This window comes from Diadema antillarum, unplaced genomic scaffold, assembly GCF_040938485.1.
Source record: "Diadema antillarum isolate AM-2024a unplaced genomic scaffold, OU_Dant_1.0 scf00000178, whole genome shotgun sequence".
Classification (NCBI taxonomy): domain Eukaryota; kingdom Metazoa; phylum Echinodermata; class Echinoidea; order Diadematoida; family Diadematidae; genus Diadema; species Diadema antillarum.
Window position 1 is genome coordinate 278,406 of NW_027271067.1, and position 17,406 is coordinate 295,811.

The 17,406-nt window shown below is 38.3% G+C and overlaps 1 protein-coding gene across 1 annotated transcript; it reads right to left on the reverse strand.

Annotated features, from left to right (window-relative positions):
- Window positions 1-10,594: 10,594 nt before the first annotated feature.
- LOC139722958 (allatostatin-A receptor-like) lies at window positions 10,595-15,294 on the reverse strand. The gene is made up of 2 exons (XM_071634240.1): window positions 15,018-15,294; window positions 10,595-11,577 (listed from the first exon to the last, which is right to left on the reverse strand). The coding sequence occupies exons 1-2, from the start codon at window positions 15,292-15,294 to the stop codon at window positions 10,595-10,597; spliced, it is 1,260 nt and encodes a 419-aa protein (XP_071490341.1).
- Between the last annotated feature and the right edge of the window lie 2,112 nt (window positions 15,295-17,406).

Here is a 17,406-nt window from a genome sequence, read left to right on the forward strand (position 1 = left end):
AGTTGATTTCAACTGTATGTCTATGGCAGCCTGTGTGGTATTGAAATTTAAAATTGATTTTATCTTTCGATAAAACGGGGCCCAGATCGATCAAGTAATAGTGAAAGTAGAGGAATAAAAATTCTGTGTATATTATACCTGTGCAGTATATACAGGGCATATTGACAATCCCCATGCATACTTTCTCCTTTTTTGGGGGGGGGGGGTGGGGAAGGGATAGTATTGGACGCAATTTTATACCTTATTGGCGGTCAATACTGTTATCATTATTTTTCTTTTATGATGTCATGAATCTCCGTTTTGTTGGAGGAGGGGAGATTTTAATCTAGATGTGAATAATATCACTCTGTCACAGTCAGGGCCCCGTTTTATCAAAAGATAAAATCTATTAAATTACCTTAGCACACGACTGGGGAGGCTGCCATAGACTTATACAGTTGAAATCAACTTTTTTTCTTTTTTTGGGCACTGTCCATATGTTATTCATTATATTATTAGTGGGCGTTTCTACTTGCAAGTTCAACAAGCGTTTAAATAGTTTTGTGCAATAACTCAGTTGTGAATTCGAGCTTTAGTTTTGCGCAGAAATACACATGGAATTCGAGCAATGGTGAATCCAGGAGGGGCGCACCAGGCCCCAATAGCTGTGTTTTAGTTCGGTGCCGGGCCCGCGCTCCCCCTTTATTTCTTGTTAGAATAAAAGAAATAAAAAGAAAAATATGAAAGAGGCGCGTGCGCCCCCTTTATCATTTTTTTTTTTAAATCATTTCGCGCCCTCTTTCTTGGCTTCGCCCCTGTCGAGCGTTAGTTCAGCTCAGAAATTGAACTGAGAATTCGAGCATTAATTTCGTGCAGAAATACAAGTGATTTCGAGCGTTAATTATTCTTTTTTTTTTGCAGAAATTAAGTTGTGAATTCGAGCTTCAATTTTGTGCAGAAACGCAAAAGGAATCCGAGCGTTAGTTCAGAGCAGAAAATCACTGTGAATTCGAGTGTCAATTTTGTACAGAAATACAATGATTTCGAGCGTTAGTTTTGTGCAGAAATTAAGTTGTGAATTCGAGCTTTAATTTTGTGCAGAAACACAAAGCAGGGGCGGATCCAGGAATTCCATAAAGGGGAGGCGCTTTTACAAAATTGTAAAGGGAGCGCACGCCCCTCCCCCATTTTTTATTTTTATTTCTTTTGCTTTACCAAAAAATAAAAATAAATAAAGAGGGGGCGTGCGCCCGGTGCGCCCTCTCTTGATCCGCCACTGCAAACACTGGCAAAGGGAATTCGAGCGTTATAATTTGCGCTGAAATACACAGGGAATTCGAGTGTCATATTCAGTGCAGAAAATCACTGTGAATTAGAGGGCTAATTTTGTGCAGAAATATCCTATCACAAAGTGATTTCGAGCGTTAGTTTTGTGCAGAAATTAAGTTGTGAATTCGAGCTTTAATTTTCTGCAGAAACACAAAGGGAATTCGAGCATTAATTTTGCGCGGAAATATACGGGGAATTCGAGCGTTAATTTCGTGCAGAAATACCCTATCACAAAGTAATTTCAAGCGTCAGTTTTGTGCAGAAATTAAGTCGTGAATTCGAGCGTTATAGCTCAGTGCAGAAAATCACTGTGAACTCAAGTGTTAATTTTGTCCAGAAATAGAGTGATTTCGGGCGGTAGTTTTGTGCAGAAATTAAATAGTGAATTCGAGTTTTAGATTTCTGCAGAAACACAAAGGGAATTCGAGCGTTATAGTTTTGCGCGGAAATACACAGGGAATTCGAGCGTTAGTCCAGTGAAGAAAATCACTGTGAATTCGAGCGTTAATTTTGTGCAGAAATACCCCATCACACAGTGATTTCGAGCGTTAGTTTTGTGCAGAAACACAAAGGGAATTCGAGCGTTAATTTCGTGCAGAAATCCCCTATCACAAAGTGATTTCGAGCGTTAGTTTTGTGCAGAAATTAAGTCGTGAATTCGAGCTTTAATTTTCTGCAGAAACACAAAGGGAATTCAAGCGTTATAGTTTTGCGCGGAAATACATACGGAATTCGAGCGTTAGTCCAGTGAAGAAAATCACTGTGAATTCGGGCGTTAATTTCGTGCAGAATAATACCCTATCACACAGTGATTTCGAGCGTTAGTTTTGTGCAGAAATTAAGTTGTGAATTCGAGCGTTATAGTTCAGTGCAGAAAATCACTGTGAACTCAAGTGTTAATTTTGTCCAGAAATACAGTGATTTCGGGCGGTAGTTTTGTGCAGAAATTAAATAGTGAATTCGAGTTTTAGATTTCTGCAGAAACACAAAGGGAATTCGAGCGTTATAGTTTTGCGCGGAAATACACAGGGAATTCGAGCGTTAGTCCAGTGAAGAAAATCACTGTGAATTCGAGCGTTAATTTTGTGCACAAATTAAGGTGTGAATTCGAGCTTTAATTTTCTGCAGAAACACAAAGGGAATTCGAGCGTGCGTTTAGCGCGGAAATACACAGGGAATTCGAGGTTAGTCCAATGAAGAAAATCACTGTGAATTCGAGCGTTAATTTCGTGCAGAAATACACAGTGATTTCGAGCGTTAGTTTTGTGCAGAGATTAAGTTGTGAATTCGAGCTTTAGTTTTGTGCTGAAACACAAATGGAATTCAAGTGTTAAAATTTGCGCGGAACTTCACAAGGAATTCGAGCGTTAGTTTAGTGCAGAAACCCACTGTCAATTACAGGATTAATTTTGTGCAGAAATACCTTATCATACCACACAGTGATTTCGAGTTTTGTGAAGAAATTAATTAGTTGTGAATTCGAGCTTTAGTTTTGGGCAGAAACGCAAAGGTAATTCGAGCGTTAACAGTGCAGAAAATCATTGTAAATTCGTTCATTAGTTTTGCGCAGAAATACACAGGGAATTCGAGCGCATAGTTTTGCACAGAATATGCGACTTCTTTGAAGTGTGTGTGTGTGTGTGTGTGTGTGTGTGTGTGTGTGTGTGTGTGTGTGTGTGTGTGTGTGTGTGTGGTATCAATTTCGTCAGCATGGGACGTATTATAGGAATTAAATAGGGTATATAGCATTGAACCTTAAGGTATAATGCCGACAGCAGCTACTAGCTGTCTATTACACGATACAAAGATGGATGAATTGTATATGCTACAAGGGGGTGTTGTCCTCCATGACTGTGACTGGTTTGATTTTGGTACAACATCATGAGTTCTGTACAGATTTATGTTGGGTTTACCTAAAAATAAATAATGGTAAATTAAAAATAGATAAGTGACTATGGGTGTCAAATATACTTTCGTGAGTGATGGTGTAGAAAGTTTGATTGTTTCATTCATTGTATTTTCAAATTTTTTTTTTTGCATTCTTTAAACTTTGCAATGCCTTTCTTCATTTGCATTTTCAGACCAGACGATGTTCACTCTCCTTGAGGTCATCTAGAGGCTATAAGACCAAGATGAGCGGCCGTTCATTCAGATTGCAGAGCGCCAGCACAGCATGAGGTTGCTTTACCAACATAAAACATGGAGGTTGGTGAGGAGACTGCATGCTTTGCCACCATTATCCTATGAGAGTATAAAGCAGTTTTCCAGGAGCTCAACAGCCTTCTGGAGATTTCTTATGCTGCCAGAAAGATATTGGTGAGCAGAACTTTTGAAATCAGGCTCATAATGGTGTCATTTTTCGTATTGACGTCTGTCCTCTGTATTTTTTTTTTTTTTGTAATGTTCAATCAAGTCATTCTAATGATGGCGAACTTTCTGTACGTGAGTGTTAATATGAAACTCAATGCCACAAAATATGAGAAATGTGGTTTGAATTATTAAAATATCAGAAATTAGTCATTTGCCTCAACCGATTGTTTATATTTAATACGTTCTTTTATCTTATGTAGGGACGGTATCTTTAGCCGAGTGGGGCTCGCTTCGCTCGCCCGTTATAGCCATCTTACAGCGAGAGGGCCTTGACGAAAGGCCACGGTGGAACTTGATGGCTTGGGCGGGTGTGTGGCAACTATCAGAAGAAGATACTGTGGGCCATGAGATCAGAAAGATCTACGGGGCTACGTCATGTTGGGCAAAAAAGGGGACATCTTCGTTTGCGGAGTACGGTACGAGATTGGCATTGTGTCATCACGTGCACTATTACCAGCAGTGGCGGATCCAGAGGGGGCGCAACCGGCGCACGCCCCCTTTATTTTTCGTTAAAAACAAAAACAAAAAATCAAAAGGAAAAAAATGAAATAAAGCCCGGAAGTGGCACCAGAAATATTAGTTGCGCCCCCCCCCCCCCTTTACTGAATTCCTGGATCCGCCCCTGACCAGTTTAAGTCAATTCAAGCGCTCTTCAAAGAGAAATTTATTCACCTGTTATACTTTATAAGAGGTTTTTTTTTTATAATTTACATGTTTAGCAGGTTTGTTTAGCTTCGTGATCTGTATGTTAAGTACCGGTATTGAAATTATGTTATTGTTGTCCCTATGTGGGTATAACAGTGTCTTATAGACAAATAAAAGAATTATAAAAGAATATATTGAGAGCTAAACACAATGTGTAAAAAGAAAAGTGGAATAGTTCAGTAGACCTCCCAACCAATCTGAATTTGTAGGAAAGAATCTGAATTTTGTCCATTCTCAGCCCTTGTTTCAATGGGAATTTCCTCTTCTTTTTTTCCTCTATACACTCCTTTGGGAAATGCCTTTTTCTTTCCTATACAGTACTTTTGATCCAAATCATCCCTATTTTCAGTCAGAAAGGTTGTGAGGTTTGCAGTCAAAACTATGTTGTTTTTTGTTGTTTGTTTGTTTGTTTTATATCACAGGCCATATGGTGCTAATGGTACAATATTGTTATCAGGTTGTTTGTCATCTTTGGTTAACCATCTGTATAGACGTCCATGCAATAAGTTAATCAGAATAATTATGGCTATGGCACAAGAAGCTTAGCAAGTGCATGCAACAGGGATTTGACAAATTAATCCCCCTTTAAGAGTCATTTTTTCACATTCAGTGCATGCTGAGTTTACTTTACGACAGTTAAATGTGGATGGATATTTTAACACATCCTAATGTTTCTATGTAATTTGTGACCAGTTTTGGGAATGGGGTTCTACTGCAGATTTAAAATATATTATATATATATATATATATATATATATATATATATATATACAGACTTAATCATTAGTACATTTGATTAGCTTAACATACAACTGTAGTCAAACTCACGGCATGGACTACAGTACCAGTGAAAAGTAACATTGTTGCTGTTCATTGCCCACCATAGAGAGTGGGTGGGACTAAGAAACCTTATGCAAATTATTTGTATAGGGCCCCATTTTTCTCTTTCTTCTTTCTTTCTATAAAACAACAACAACAACAACAACCTTATGTCGCCAATACACCCAGAATAAGATGATGATTAAACTTAGTGGGACAAGCATTTGGAAGACCTTTGTTTTTATGGAGTTCAAGGTAGTGTACCTGACTACCTTCAAATACAAGTACTATGAAACCATGTGAGTTTTGAGTCAGATTTAAGTTCTTTGTGTTCCTCCGATCATCTCAACTTTGCATCTGGATTGCATGTTTTCATAATGCAGTACATCATATTTATTTTCCATATACCTGTTAGCTTTTGAAGTGTCATCACTTCTTGTGCCAATACATTGTATACCATTTCTGTATAATGTATTACGGTTTATCGATGTTTCTTTTCCAATAGCCTTTCATTCACCTGCTCCCTGCTCACCTGCTCAAGTTCCATCCAGGCAGAAATTGGCCTAGTTGTAGCTAGGACGGGCAAGCCTCCGGCAAGCTTTGTGGTTGTTAAGAGCAACTTTTGTAAACAAAGCATGCATAAAATTTGATTACATTAGAACTGGTATATTGTTAAAACATCTCAAAATGTGTTTTTTTTTTCATGATATTGCAAACATTCACATATGTGAAATATCTGTGTTTCCACTGTGGAAAACAGCATTTAAAACCCAGCTTTCTATGTACACTACTTTTCTCCCTGATTGCACCGTTATTGGTCCCATTATGGTACAAATAGAGATCACTTGGGTCCCATATGGGTAATCCCTTGAAAACGTGGGGCTGACCTTGCAAAGACCATATCAAACCCATACATATGAACCCATTTGACCCATACCATGGGCCCCAGACGGGGTGTACGGTGTATGGGTCCCTTATGAGCCAAGTGGGGCGCATAGTTGAACATGGGGACCATTGGGTCCCGTTATAGTTGATATGGGGATGATCTGACAAAGCCCGTTTCGAACCCATATAATAACCCATTTGGCCCATATGGGCCCTAGACGGACTGTACGGTGCAATATATAATGGGTCCCATATGGGAAACTCATATGGGGCCCATTTACCAAGCCCATATTGGCCCCAGATATCATTTTGCTGTCTGAGAACGCTCCAAATCCCTGTGTATTTCTGCATAAAACTAACGCTCCAATTCGCAATTGAATTTCAGCACAAAACTAACCCTCGAAATTAAAGTGTCCTTTTGCACAATTACAAGATGAATGCTGAAATTCCATGTATGACATCATAAATTGGAATTGGTGATATCCCGAACTGACTTTTTTGACATCACAAATTAATGGATTTCTTGATATCTCGAAATGAATTTGTGATATCACACATTCGATTTTGTGATATATATATATTTAAAAAAAAAAAACGTTCTCAGGATGGAATTTGCGATATCAGAAAATAACTGTAAAAAGTAAAAAGGCTTGCCATACGCGCGTGTGTTCTTGCATCCAATACAGGCAGCGGAACGTTTTTCTGAGTGTGGATGGGGACAGAAACAATCTATAAGAGCAGAATCTTTGGAATTTCATACGTGCTGCCATTTTCCAGATTTTTTTTTTGATCTTTTCCACTTTTTTGACGATCCCAAACACGGGGGCTGCATCCCCAGCTCCCCCCCCCCCCGTTTCGCGGCCCCTGACATACATGTACATGGGTATATTTCATATAAGGTGATGCAAACTATAGGTATTTCATGATTTCATGATTTCATGATTTCATAATGTCATTTATTGTTACTTGAGCTCCCATGTGGAGAGCTTTTCTATCAGTAAATCTAAACAATATTGTTTGATTTGTTTACAATCGTTTATTTAATGGTATCAATACTGCTAGAGCGAATATTTGCGACAGGGCCCGATTCTTTTTTCTTTTCTTTTTTTTTTAATAGAAAGAAACAACACATCAACTATATGAAATGAATGCCTTAACTTGATATTTACCTCGCGAGTTGTTCGATGTATTCATGATTCACTTTTTCAATCAAACGTGCATGTTCGCATTAATTTCCACAGCCCCCTATACTCCTAAAAAGAATGCAATTCGTTTATTGAAACGAAACAAAACAAGCACGTATGAGAAGGAAAACAAAAACTCTCCGACAAGCCTCAAACCCACGACGCGTCAAACAGGAAAATGTCACTGCGAAAAGGATGCCGAATTTCCTTTTTGCCTTATGCAGTATAACTACACTCATCAACTCTGTCTTTTCTCTTTTGCTGTGTCCTTTAACGAATCTTCCCCTCGCCTCTCAGCTTCCACCGCAAATATATCTCTACCATCTCTCCATATATTTATCTACTGACGAATCTTTCTCTTTCTTTTTCTGTGCTATCTATCAGATTCTGTATGCATATACAGATCCATGTATATATATATATGTATATATATATATATATATATATATATATATATATATATATATATGTCAACCTGGCTATTTCTCTTTCCATCTATCTGCCCATTCTACAGTTAGACTCCCGTTATAACGAAGTCGTCGGGGCCGGCTGTTCTCTTTCGTTATATCGAATTTCGTTATAACCGAACAAATAAACAAGGAAAATACATAGAGAGGATAATGTTGCGGCCTGAATCTTTACTTCGTTGTAACCGGAATTTCGTTATAACCGTGTTCGTTATAACGGGAGTGCAGTGTATACCTATCTATCCTTTCTATTATAACTAGTGTCTTTTGCATATAATACAAGACAAATAGATAATCAAACATAATTACAATATAGACTGTATACTCGATGCTGCCTACGCGTGCATTCGTTCACACACATGCATTAATACTCACTTACACAGACACGCACACACACACACACACAGACACACACACAATCACACAAATATCACCGCACACCCATCACACAATCCCACACTCACATGCCCCCCCCCAAAAAAAAAAACAAAAAAAAAAAAAACCAACAAAACACAGGGATGCTGCATACACTGGAAGACGTGGAAAAGAAATCGAGTCTTTATTTCCGCTTTGATGAGCTGCAATCAAATCAACCATAAAATGAATCCCGTTGGTGGGTACATTCATGCGCTGTCACTCTTCTCCGCGGTTTCACTTTACATGTTCAACGTACAGCAAGACGGAGAGCATAACAAGTCTTACCATTCTTTTTAAGTGGCAAGTTTGCGTGTTTTTATAGTTTCTTCATTCAATTTTTGCCGTCAATTATAAACGTCAGTGTAAAATGCAACTATGAATTAATTGTGGTTAGATCATTGTTAGTTATTTCCCCGTCAAGGGTTTCATTTCCATGAGGTGAGCCATAAACATTGACAGGTGTGATGGATAACTAACTGTGTTCATCGAACTGAAAATTATTCGAGTAAGATAAAGGTTTATTTTGTTCGTTTGTTCATTCTTGTAATTTGACAATTAACAATATACGTGTATAGATATGTGGATACAGAAGGCAATTCTTCATATCCTGAAAAGGTTTATTTTGTTCGTTTGTTCATTCTTGCAATTTGACAATTAACAAATAACGTTTATAGAAAAAATGTGGATACAGAAGGCAATTCTTCATATCCTGAAAACAATGATAATGCAGCAGCTTTTGCATTGGAAATTTAACGCTGTTTATATCGCAATTTCTCGTAGCCGTCCTAACAATAAGATATATCGCTGTGCTAAACCGTATCGTACTCATTAATATTTTTACCGATAGAACAGATATGCTTTGTGTTTGGTCCCAAGGTGAAGATAATAATGGCATTGAACTTCAAACAAAAACCCCACATCACAACACATAATTTTTGGTCAATACCTTGAATTTGTTGAAATGGTATATTATACCCTTTGAAAGTCGTGATATTCACACCAATTCAACTCTTGAACACTTTAAAAATGGTTAGAAGAAACCTATTTACGCTGCAGTTCAATTTGGGCCCTGTTTCACAAAGCTTCTCGTAAAGTTACGAGCAACTTACGAGCAACTGGTGATCAGTACTGATGTGATATACTTATCATAGTTTCCATAATTCAGCACAAGGACTGATCCCCAGTCGCTCGTAAGTCGTTCGTAAATATACGAACAGCTTTATGAACCCCCCCCCCCCTGATCAATATGTGTTTTCTTATGAGATTAGAACATAACTGACGTGCTTCGCCATTGCATGTTCCATTTCCCAACTTAATGCATAAAAGTATAAATTCTTTTGACGCATCGTGCGGTTCTCATGCTGTTTCATATTTTGATTGATCAAACAAAAATCCTCATGACGTCTAATCAACTGTGTTTAATAAAACTAAAAAAAATATTCACTTGCATCTAATTATTACCTACCACTTAAGCAACAAAACAGGGAAGTGATGTAACTATAGGTAACATCGAGGAAATCACTTTGTAACACAATAGAATACATATGTATATAAATGAGAGAGTGAGGCACAACTACAAGGCTTATATCAAGGTCTAATTAGTATTCATCCATTTGGTATGTATTTTGCAACCGTTTGCATTGTCGTGACAATCTATGTTAGCATTCTTATCACAAATACTGATGTATTCAAATTCATGAAATTCTTCCGTCGAGATGTTTTCATTGCAACTGATTGACAAATTGCCCTACATCGACGTATAAATAAGCACTGAATTGATCAGTGTTTAAGTACATAGTAGCCATGATAACGTCGATGTAGGGCAATTTTTCAATCAGTTGCAATACTGATGTAGTCTTATAAGATGATAGTTGCATTATATCCATAATCCGCCAATACAACAAAAGATCCTTACCCGTATTACGCCATGAATTGTCGAAGTTGCATTGACAGCCTAGCTTTTTGAATCGAAAAAAGCTATATATTCTATAATGTGCAAAAGCAATTATAAGATATAAACGGAATTATCAATTACATTATCAAACCATGAAATGGAGAACACACTTTACACACATAATATATATTATATATATACATTAATAACCAAGACTTCATGAATAATCATATCAATCCTTAAAATCTGCAGTTGACATTAATGATAATGTGATTATGATGTCATCATTGGTAACAAATCAAAAGACTTTAGATCGAAATTATGACAACTTCCCTATCAAGTCTTTGCTTCAGTGTCTTTGAATAAATTGGACTGAAATAAAAGAAATAGAAATCATAATGATAAATATCTGATATCTTGAGTATCAAACTAAGGTCAAGAGGATTGCCTTTTCATTCGAATTTGAGGACCAGGAATAGCTGTTAGAACATTTGACCTTTTGAATCTCGCGGAAACTCACGGTTTATGACATTCCACGAGCAGTCTCAGAACAGACCTCCTCGGTCGGTCACACTCGAGGCTTCTTTCGAGGACCTGAACAGATCTTTCACCGCTGCTCGGAAGTTCGCTCCGCGTAGAGTGTATATGATGGGATTGATGCAGGAGTTGTAGCATCCGAGGACTATGAAGAGCTCGTACATGAGCTCGTCGATGAGATTGGACACGGGAACCGCTTGGAAACCGATCAGTATGAAGTACATGTTGAGCGGAGTCCAGAAGAGAAAGAAGAATCCAATGACGACCATCATCATCTTGATCACGCGCGTCCTCGCAACGATGTGGAAAGACGGTGCGTCTCCCTTGGTGTTGCGTCGAAACTTCTTTGACTGCAAGTACAATTCAATGATGATTGCACTCTGGGTGAACAGCATCGTCAACAGAGGGATAATCAAACGCATGGTGCCCAGAAACAAAGATACCATGAGATTTTTGTAGGGCTTGTCGTACAGGATGATGCAGGCGTATGTCATCGGGTGGATGGTGAAGACAAAGCGAGCGGGTAACGGAGTTATCAGGCCAATAATCCACATGCAACCGATGACAATGTTCACGCGCCGTTTCGTCACTATTCGGTTGAAGTAGATCGGGTGTTTGATGGCAATATATCTTTCCACTGATATGGCCGTAAGCGTGTAAACAGATGCGGAGATGCACACCCAAAGTGGGTAGTGGTTAAAAATGATTTTACAGTAAAGCCAGCCCAGGACGTTGTTCGGCATCGTCAGCGCCGTCGGCCACGGGAGCAGAAACAACGACGTCATGAAGTCGGCGACGGCGAGCGCGTTGATGAGGGTGTCGGTTGAGCGGTTTTTGGCTCTCCGCTTGAAAAGGACGACGATGACGAGAAGGTTGCCTATGATGCCAACGACGGCCGAGACCAGCTGCAGCGACAGCCATAAGTTTATCTCTATCGGCATCCACGACCACGTTCCTTTCGATGGGGGAAATCCGTCGATTACCATGGAGCCTGGGAATGGTGGCAGAAAGAATGATAATAATCCAACACAATATTAGGTGACGCTTTTTTGTCAACGAAGACAAAAGTCGGTTCCAGATGATTGTGTATAGTCCAGAACAGATGCATGTGGACAGATCTTTCAGCCTAATTAAGTTGCTTTTTTATAGCTCAAAATGGGTCGTACAAAATTTCGCCTGATGCAAATTCAATTTGTTTTATCTTTTTAGGAAAGAGATATTTTTGTTTTCATCATAAGACAAGACAATATCAAAAGTGACTACTTACAGCGAGTGGTTTTAACACGCCATTTGTGAGAGCTTTGCCAAAGGTATACATAGATAAAAATATACTTGCATTAAAGTGTAATAGACAGGTTTTATACATCGAGTGATGAAACGTAATGCTTATTCATTCGTCTTGACAATACCAACAACAATAGTAAATTATAATTAGAGAGATACATGTAGTTTTATCCTTCTTTTTCTGCAAAATGTTGCCTAAGGTTTCGAATATCTTCCATTGCAGAATAGAAGTTCCAGAATCAAGTATCTATACATGGCTGGAAAAAATTCCATTATCGATTATAATGTTTTAGATGCCTTGACGCCAGTCACTTTTAATGCATTTTAATGCATAATCCATATATATATATATATATATATATATATATATATATATATATATTTGTCGGAGTCATTAATGTATTTGTCAAAAAAGCTTAAGGGAGTCCATTCCCTCATGTTGAGCAATTAGAATTGAGTATGAGATCCCACTTCTCTCAGGGGCCATCCCACGAGCTCCACACCCACGAGTATACCATCCACGAGTTTAACATTGAAAAAAAATAAGTCAGTGAGTCATACGCCTTCGAGTCCCGCAGACCATGAGTGAGACACTAAATAAAACAGTCTCACTAGTTCTACCGTATATGTAAAACAGACCCATAAGCCAGGCAAATACGGCCCATGAGCTTATATCCCGTGATGTAAGGTTGAATTCGTGGACCTTTATCTGCCTGGTGGCTAGCAAGTGCGTCTTGTTCACTTGTGTCTGGCTCGTGGGCTGTATAACTCGTGGGTTGTATAACTCGTAGGTGTCGATCTCATTGTTTGGTCAAACCAATGAGGTTCAAAAGCTGGAGTTCCAACTGGCTATACACAGCAGTCAGTTTTCTATGGATGGACAAATGAATTCCACTGGTGCATGCTACTGCGCCTTTGATTATCGGGGTATACCACCGTGTTTTTTTGTTTTTTTGTTTGTTTGTTTGTTGGTTTTTTTTTTTGGTAGGCCTAAATTGAACATTAATTTTGCACCCTTAATGCCGAGTATATGTTTTGAGTATATTTTTTAAATCAAACAAAATTATACTTTAAGTATTGATAAACATATCAAACTAAAATCAATCTCGTATACTTAAATGATAATGTGTAAAAGTATCATTCAGAGCTGTATGTTGTCAAGGTGTTTGAAACTGTACCCTCCTTTAAAGCCGATTTCCACTTATTTCATACAAATGTGACTGATAACACATGATTAAGGTACAATCTTCAAGGTAGTATAGTTTGCTATTATAAACTGTGGCATTTATAATACGTGGACATGCCCAGTTGAGTAATTTTTAGTTTTATTCAATCGGTCTTTGCGCAGTTTTTATTTGCGCATCCTCATATATCTTTACCAATCCCGCATCTTTTTATGAGTAGGGATGGCGAACAATAATGACCAAAGACTCTTTCTCAGAGAGTGGCTGCTGCTGATCATTATGTAATGAGAGATTGATCAATATCGTCTTCCTATCTGTGAGGGCAGATCTAGTTTGGCACATACAATAAATATTTTTTAGTGGCGACTTCGAATGCGGCTTCAAAGGGGACAAGAAAGTCTATTTTGATTCCCTCTCTTGAACCTGCTTGATCAAACCGTCATTAATGATGCTGCGCTCCATCTATTACCACTCCTTTTCGGCATCAGTCTAATTCGTCGTCTATCGGCGTTACCCCATTACGTGACGAGAACTTATACCTCTAGAAAACACCGCCTTTGAGAATCAAACACTGCCTCAGGATCGAATCCATTTACAGCTGCAATATGGACTGCTACTCAGCGGTTACAACCTTATCACACCGAAAGGAGATTGTAAGTGACAACACTCCTATTTCGGATTTCTTTCATTCCCACTGGCTGTGGCGTCTCTGAAATGACATGGAGTACCCCCGGGGTACCCCATCATGAACGGGAGATCGGCGTGTTTTTCATGTGTGCTGCGAGATCTACAGATTCATGTTCACATTGATGTGGTGGCGATTGAGATACTCACAGCTCCACATGTTTTATGGCTTCAGTGAATAATGATTATCATTCCTATAATCATAGACGATTTTTCCCATTTTATGAGTGACACACTAACGCACGCTCTTGACACTTTAATCTCTATTGTCTTGTTCCACAAACATTGATTTGACGTCACTACAATTCGATTGGATTTCTGTCACTTTTTGAAGAAAAAAAACACATTGTAACTAAAAGGAACCTTAGGCTGGTAAGGGCAAGTGGTAGCAATAAGACAATAAAGATGAAAGTAAGTGAACAGAGGGGAGACATGCTGATACTTATATCTAAACTATATAGGAGTGAAAACGAAAACCAATCACAAAATGGTTTTCCGCGGATGAGGTCATGAGAGGGAAAGGATTTTGGGTATCGAAGGCCCCGTTTGATACTTCACGCCCCTGAATCAAACATATTCGAAAAGCAGCAACACCTCACAGATTAGTTGCTTGCTTTTCCAGAGATAGCTAAAAGAAATCACCATAAAGATGCGAGGTTAGATGCAACAAAAGACAAAGCAAATAAATTGCCCAACTCTCGTGGGCCCAATACAAATTTTTAGTGAGGCAATTACATGCTATTATATCAATAGTTGGATTCAATGGAATTGTTTAAATGCGAGCATAGAATTATTTTTACAGTATTTTACCTCAAATTCAAGGAAAAGATTTAACTTTCCGAAGCACGTTACTATCCACGGGCGCTGTGCCTGTCTTGTCTCTTTTGCACGATATAATTTACTTCACGAGGTAATTTGAATCGTCTATCACCCTGCTTCACAAAATGTTATCATTTGGTCATATTATCTTCTTATCACAGCATTCTTGATACAAAACTAGAGGGATGTCAATTGAACATACATAACTCTTTATTGCTATGTCGTCGATATTTACTTCTTTCCCTTTGAAAGAGGAACGACGATGCTACTTGAAATAATATTGCTCTTCTCCGTCCGTTAAGTTTTCAGCTTCTTAATTTTACATCACTTCATAACACCATCTTTATAGTTATTTTAAACAGTTCAAAGCTTAATTCTGAACTTGATTATGCGTCGCCGTCGTAGGAACTTATACATACCTGAATGTGATCGCAAATAGCAACATGGCGAGTTTACTTACCCTCTTCGGTCACTTCCTCGTTAAGAATCACGTCTGTCTCGTAGTCGACGATGACCGTTTCCATGGTCGCCCACGCCGTAACATCTTTCTTCCCTCTGCCGAAATCGTCCATTGTGAAAAGGAGGTCCGTCACGTCTGTAGTAAAGGCCGAATGACCCACTGTTTCGGGCGAGCTAGATAAGGTGGCGTCAACTGGGAAGGTGCCATGCTGCATATAGACGATGATTTTGCACAGCGTAGCAAGTAAACTCGACCTGGCAATTAAGTCTGCTAGCATGGTATCCACGTGAACCAAGGGGACGTCTGTAGCAAAAATGGAATGTGCTCTGAAAGAGTGATGCAGTCAGAAAAGAAGTAACAGAGGGTGGAAATATTTAGAAGGCAAGTGAAAAGGATCATGTTGAAATAGAGGAATTTTGAATAGGAATACTGACTTTTCCGAGTCGCATAAAGAAGCAATTTGGTGGTGATAAATTTAATCCAGCTATACGCCCTTTTCTGACGACAACTAAAGATCAATGTCGATATAATTTCCCAACCTGTCCATAGTGTGTTTTTGATGTTACCACATGGTGTAGCCGCAAACCCATCTCCACTAAAGCGAATATGCGTTTGCAAAACTGTACCAAGAGATAACATTTTTTAGCCTCACCATAAGAAATAAATGAAAAGAAATACAATCCAATATTTCTAAGAGAGAATTTAAAAGGAACCTAATCTCAACTGATTGATTTCAAATCTGACATGACGGACAGAAGTAAGTTATATAACCACCGCCTGGACAAACATTTTTTTTTTGCCATTGATCTGTGACAATATTATCTGCCTTTACAAACACGATACTGCTGAAATAATGAGAGGATTTTCGAGAGAAAATGTAAAGTATACTCCATACAGTTAGTGTATCTATATAATGTAGAGGGCAGGAAAGTGTATCCTTAATAGGGAAAGTAGAAGACGATCGCGTCTGAGAGGAGAACATAGACGAGGTGCAGACACGAAATGAGGTGTAATGTTGTGGTTTATCAACCATGCGAACCGGGATAATAACATCAGAAATGAACTGGGCGTAAAGACATTGACATGACGCGTATATGCAACAGCTTCGAACACGGTATACTGCGGTAAATACTGTTCAAGTCTGAGGTTGGTGAAAAGTGTGGGGAGAAAATTTCATCGGTTGAATCAACCCTTACCAATGATATATTCAAACTCATTTGTACATGATAAACATCTAACTTGATTGAAGTAATGTCGGCCTACGGCGGCTTTCAGCGAAACAACGACGAATAATCATCCACCCTTACGTTCTATTCATCTCCATCACGTATGCTAAAATAAAAGAAGGAGAAGAAGGATGACGGTTTCTTTTTCTCCTCACTGCAATAAAACTTTAATTTGTCATTCAATGATTAAATATTATCGGGTTCTTTGACTGGAATGCGTTTAATCGACATCAGAAGCCCTTTCACGGCGTTTTTATCTGTTGCATTCACCAATAACAATCACACTGAACACAAACAATAACGCGAACGATAGACAAAAATAAAAAGAAAAAAGAAGAGATTGAGCACAAAATAAATGTTTTTCGAAGCTGAAATGTGAATTTCTCATGTTGACGTGTATAAGCAGGACTGCAGTCACAAGTTTCAGAGATTTGTGTGTCAGTAGGCCGCTAATTTGGTTTATATATAGGTAGCTAAAAGTTTATTTGAGGTTTTATTTTTGTTTTCTCGATTTGTCTCCCTCTAACAAATGAAATTTGTAAGATCGCAACTGCTGATCTGTAATTTAACAAGCATGTTGGAAAAATCTTACAAATTTCATTTGTTAGAGGGAGACAAATAATTGTTATTGAAGAAAATTCAAACTTCAATCTTCACCCCTCTACTTAATATTCACTTGCAAATAAAAGTTATTCAAATTCATGAAATTCTTTCGAGGTGTTTTTATTGCGACTGATTGACAAATTGCCCTACATCGACGTAAATAAGCACTGAATTGATCAGTGTTTTAGTAGTAACCATGATAAAAAATCATGGGCGTACGTACTCGAGCAGGATTCGAACCTACGGAGATCAGGGGGTCGTAGGTTCGAATCCTATGGTTTTTTTTTTTTTATCATGGTTACTATAAAAACACCGATCAATTCAGTGCTTACTTACGTCGATGTAGGGCAATTTGTCAATTATCACTTAATTCTAAATACATTCAGATCGAAATACAAAACAAATACATATAGTTGGCATATATGGAACTAACATTATTAACAGAAGCAATAGCGACACAATAAGTGGAGCACGTCTGCAGCACAATCACGTAAAACCCCATAAAATACAACTCATGACTTGGTTTTCACTATCAAGCTCTTAAGTCGAAACTTGATATC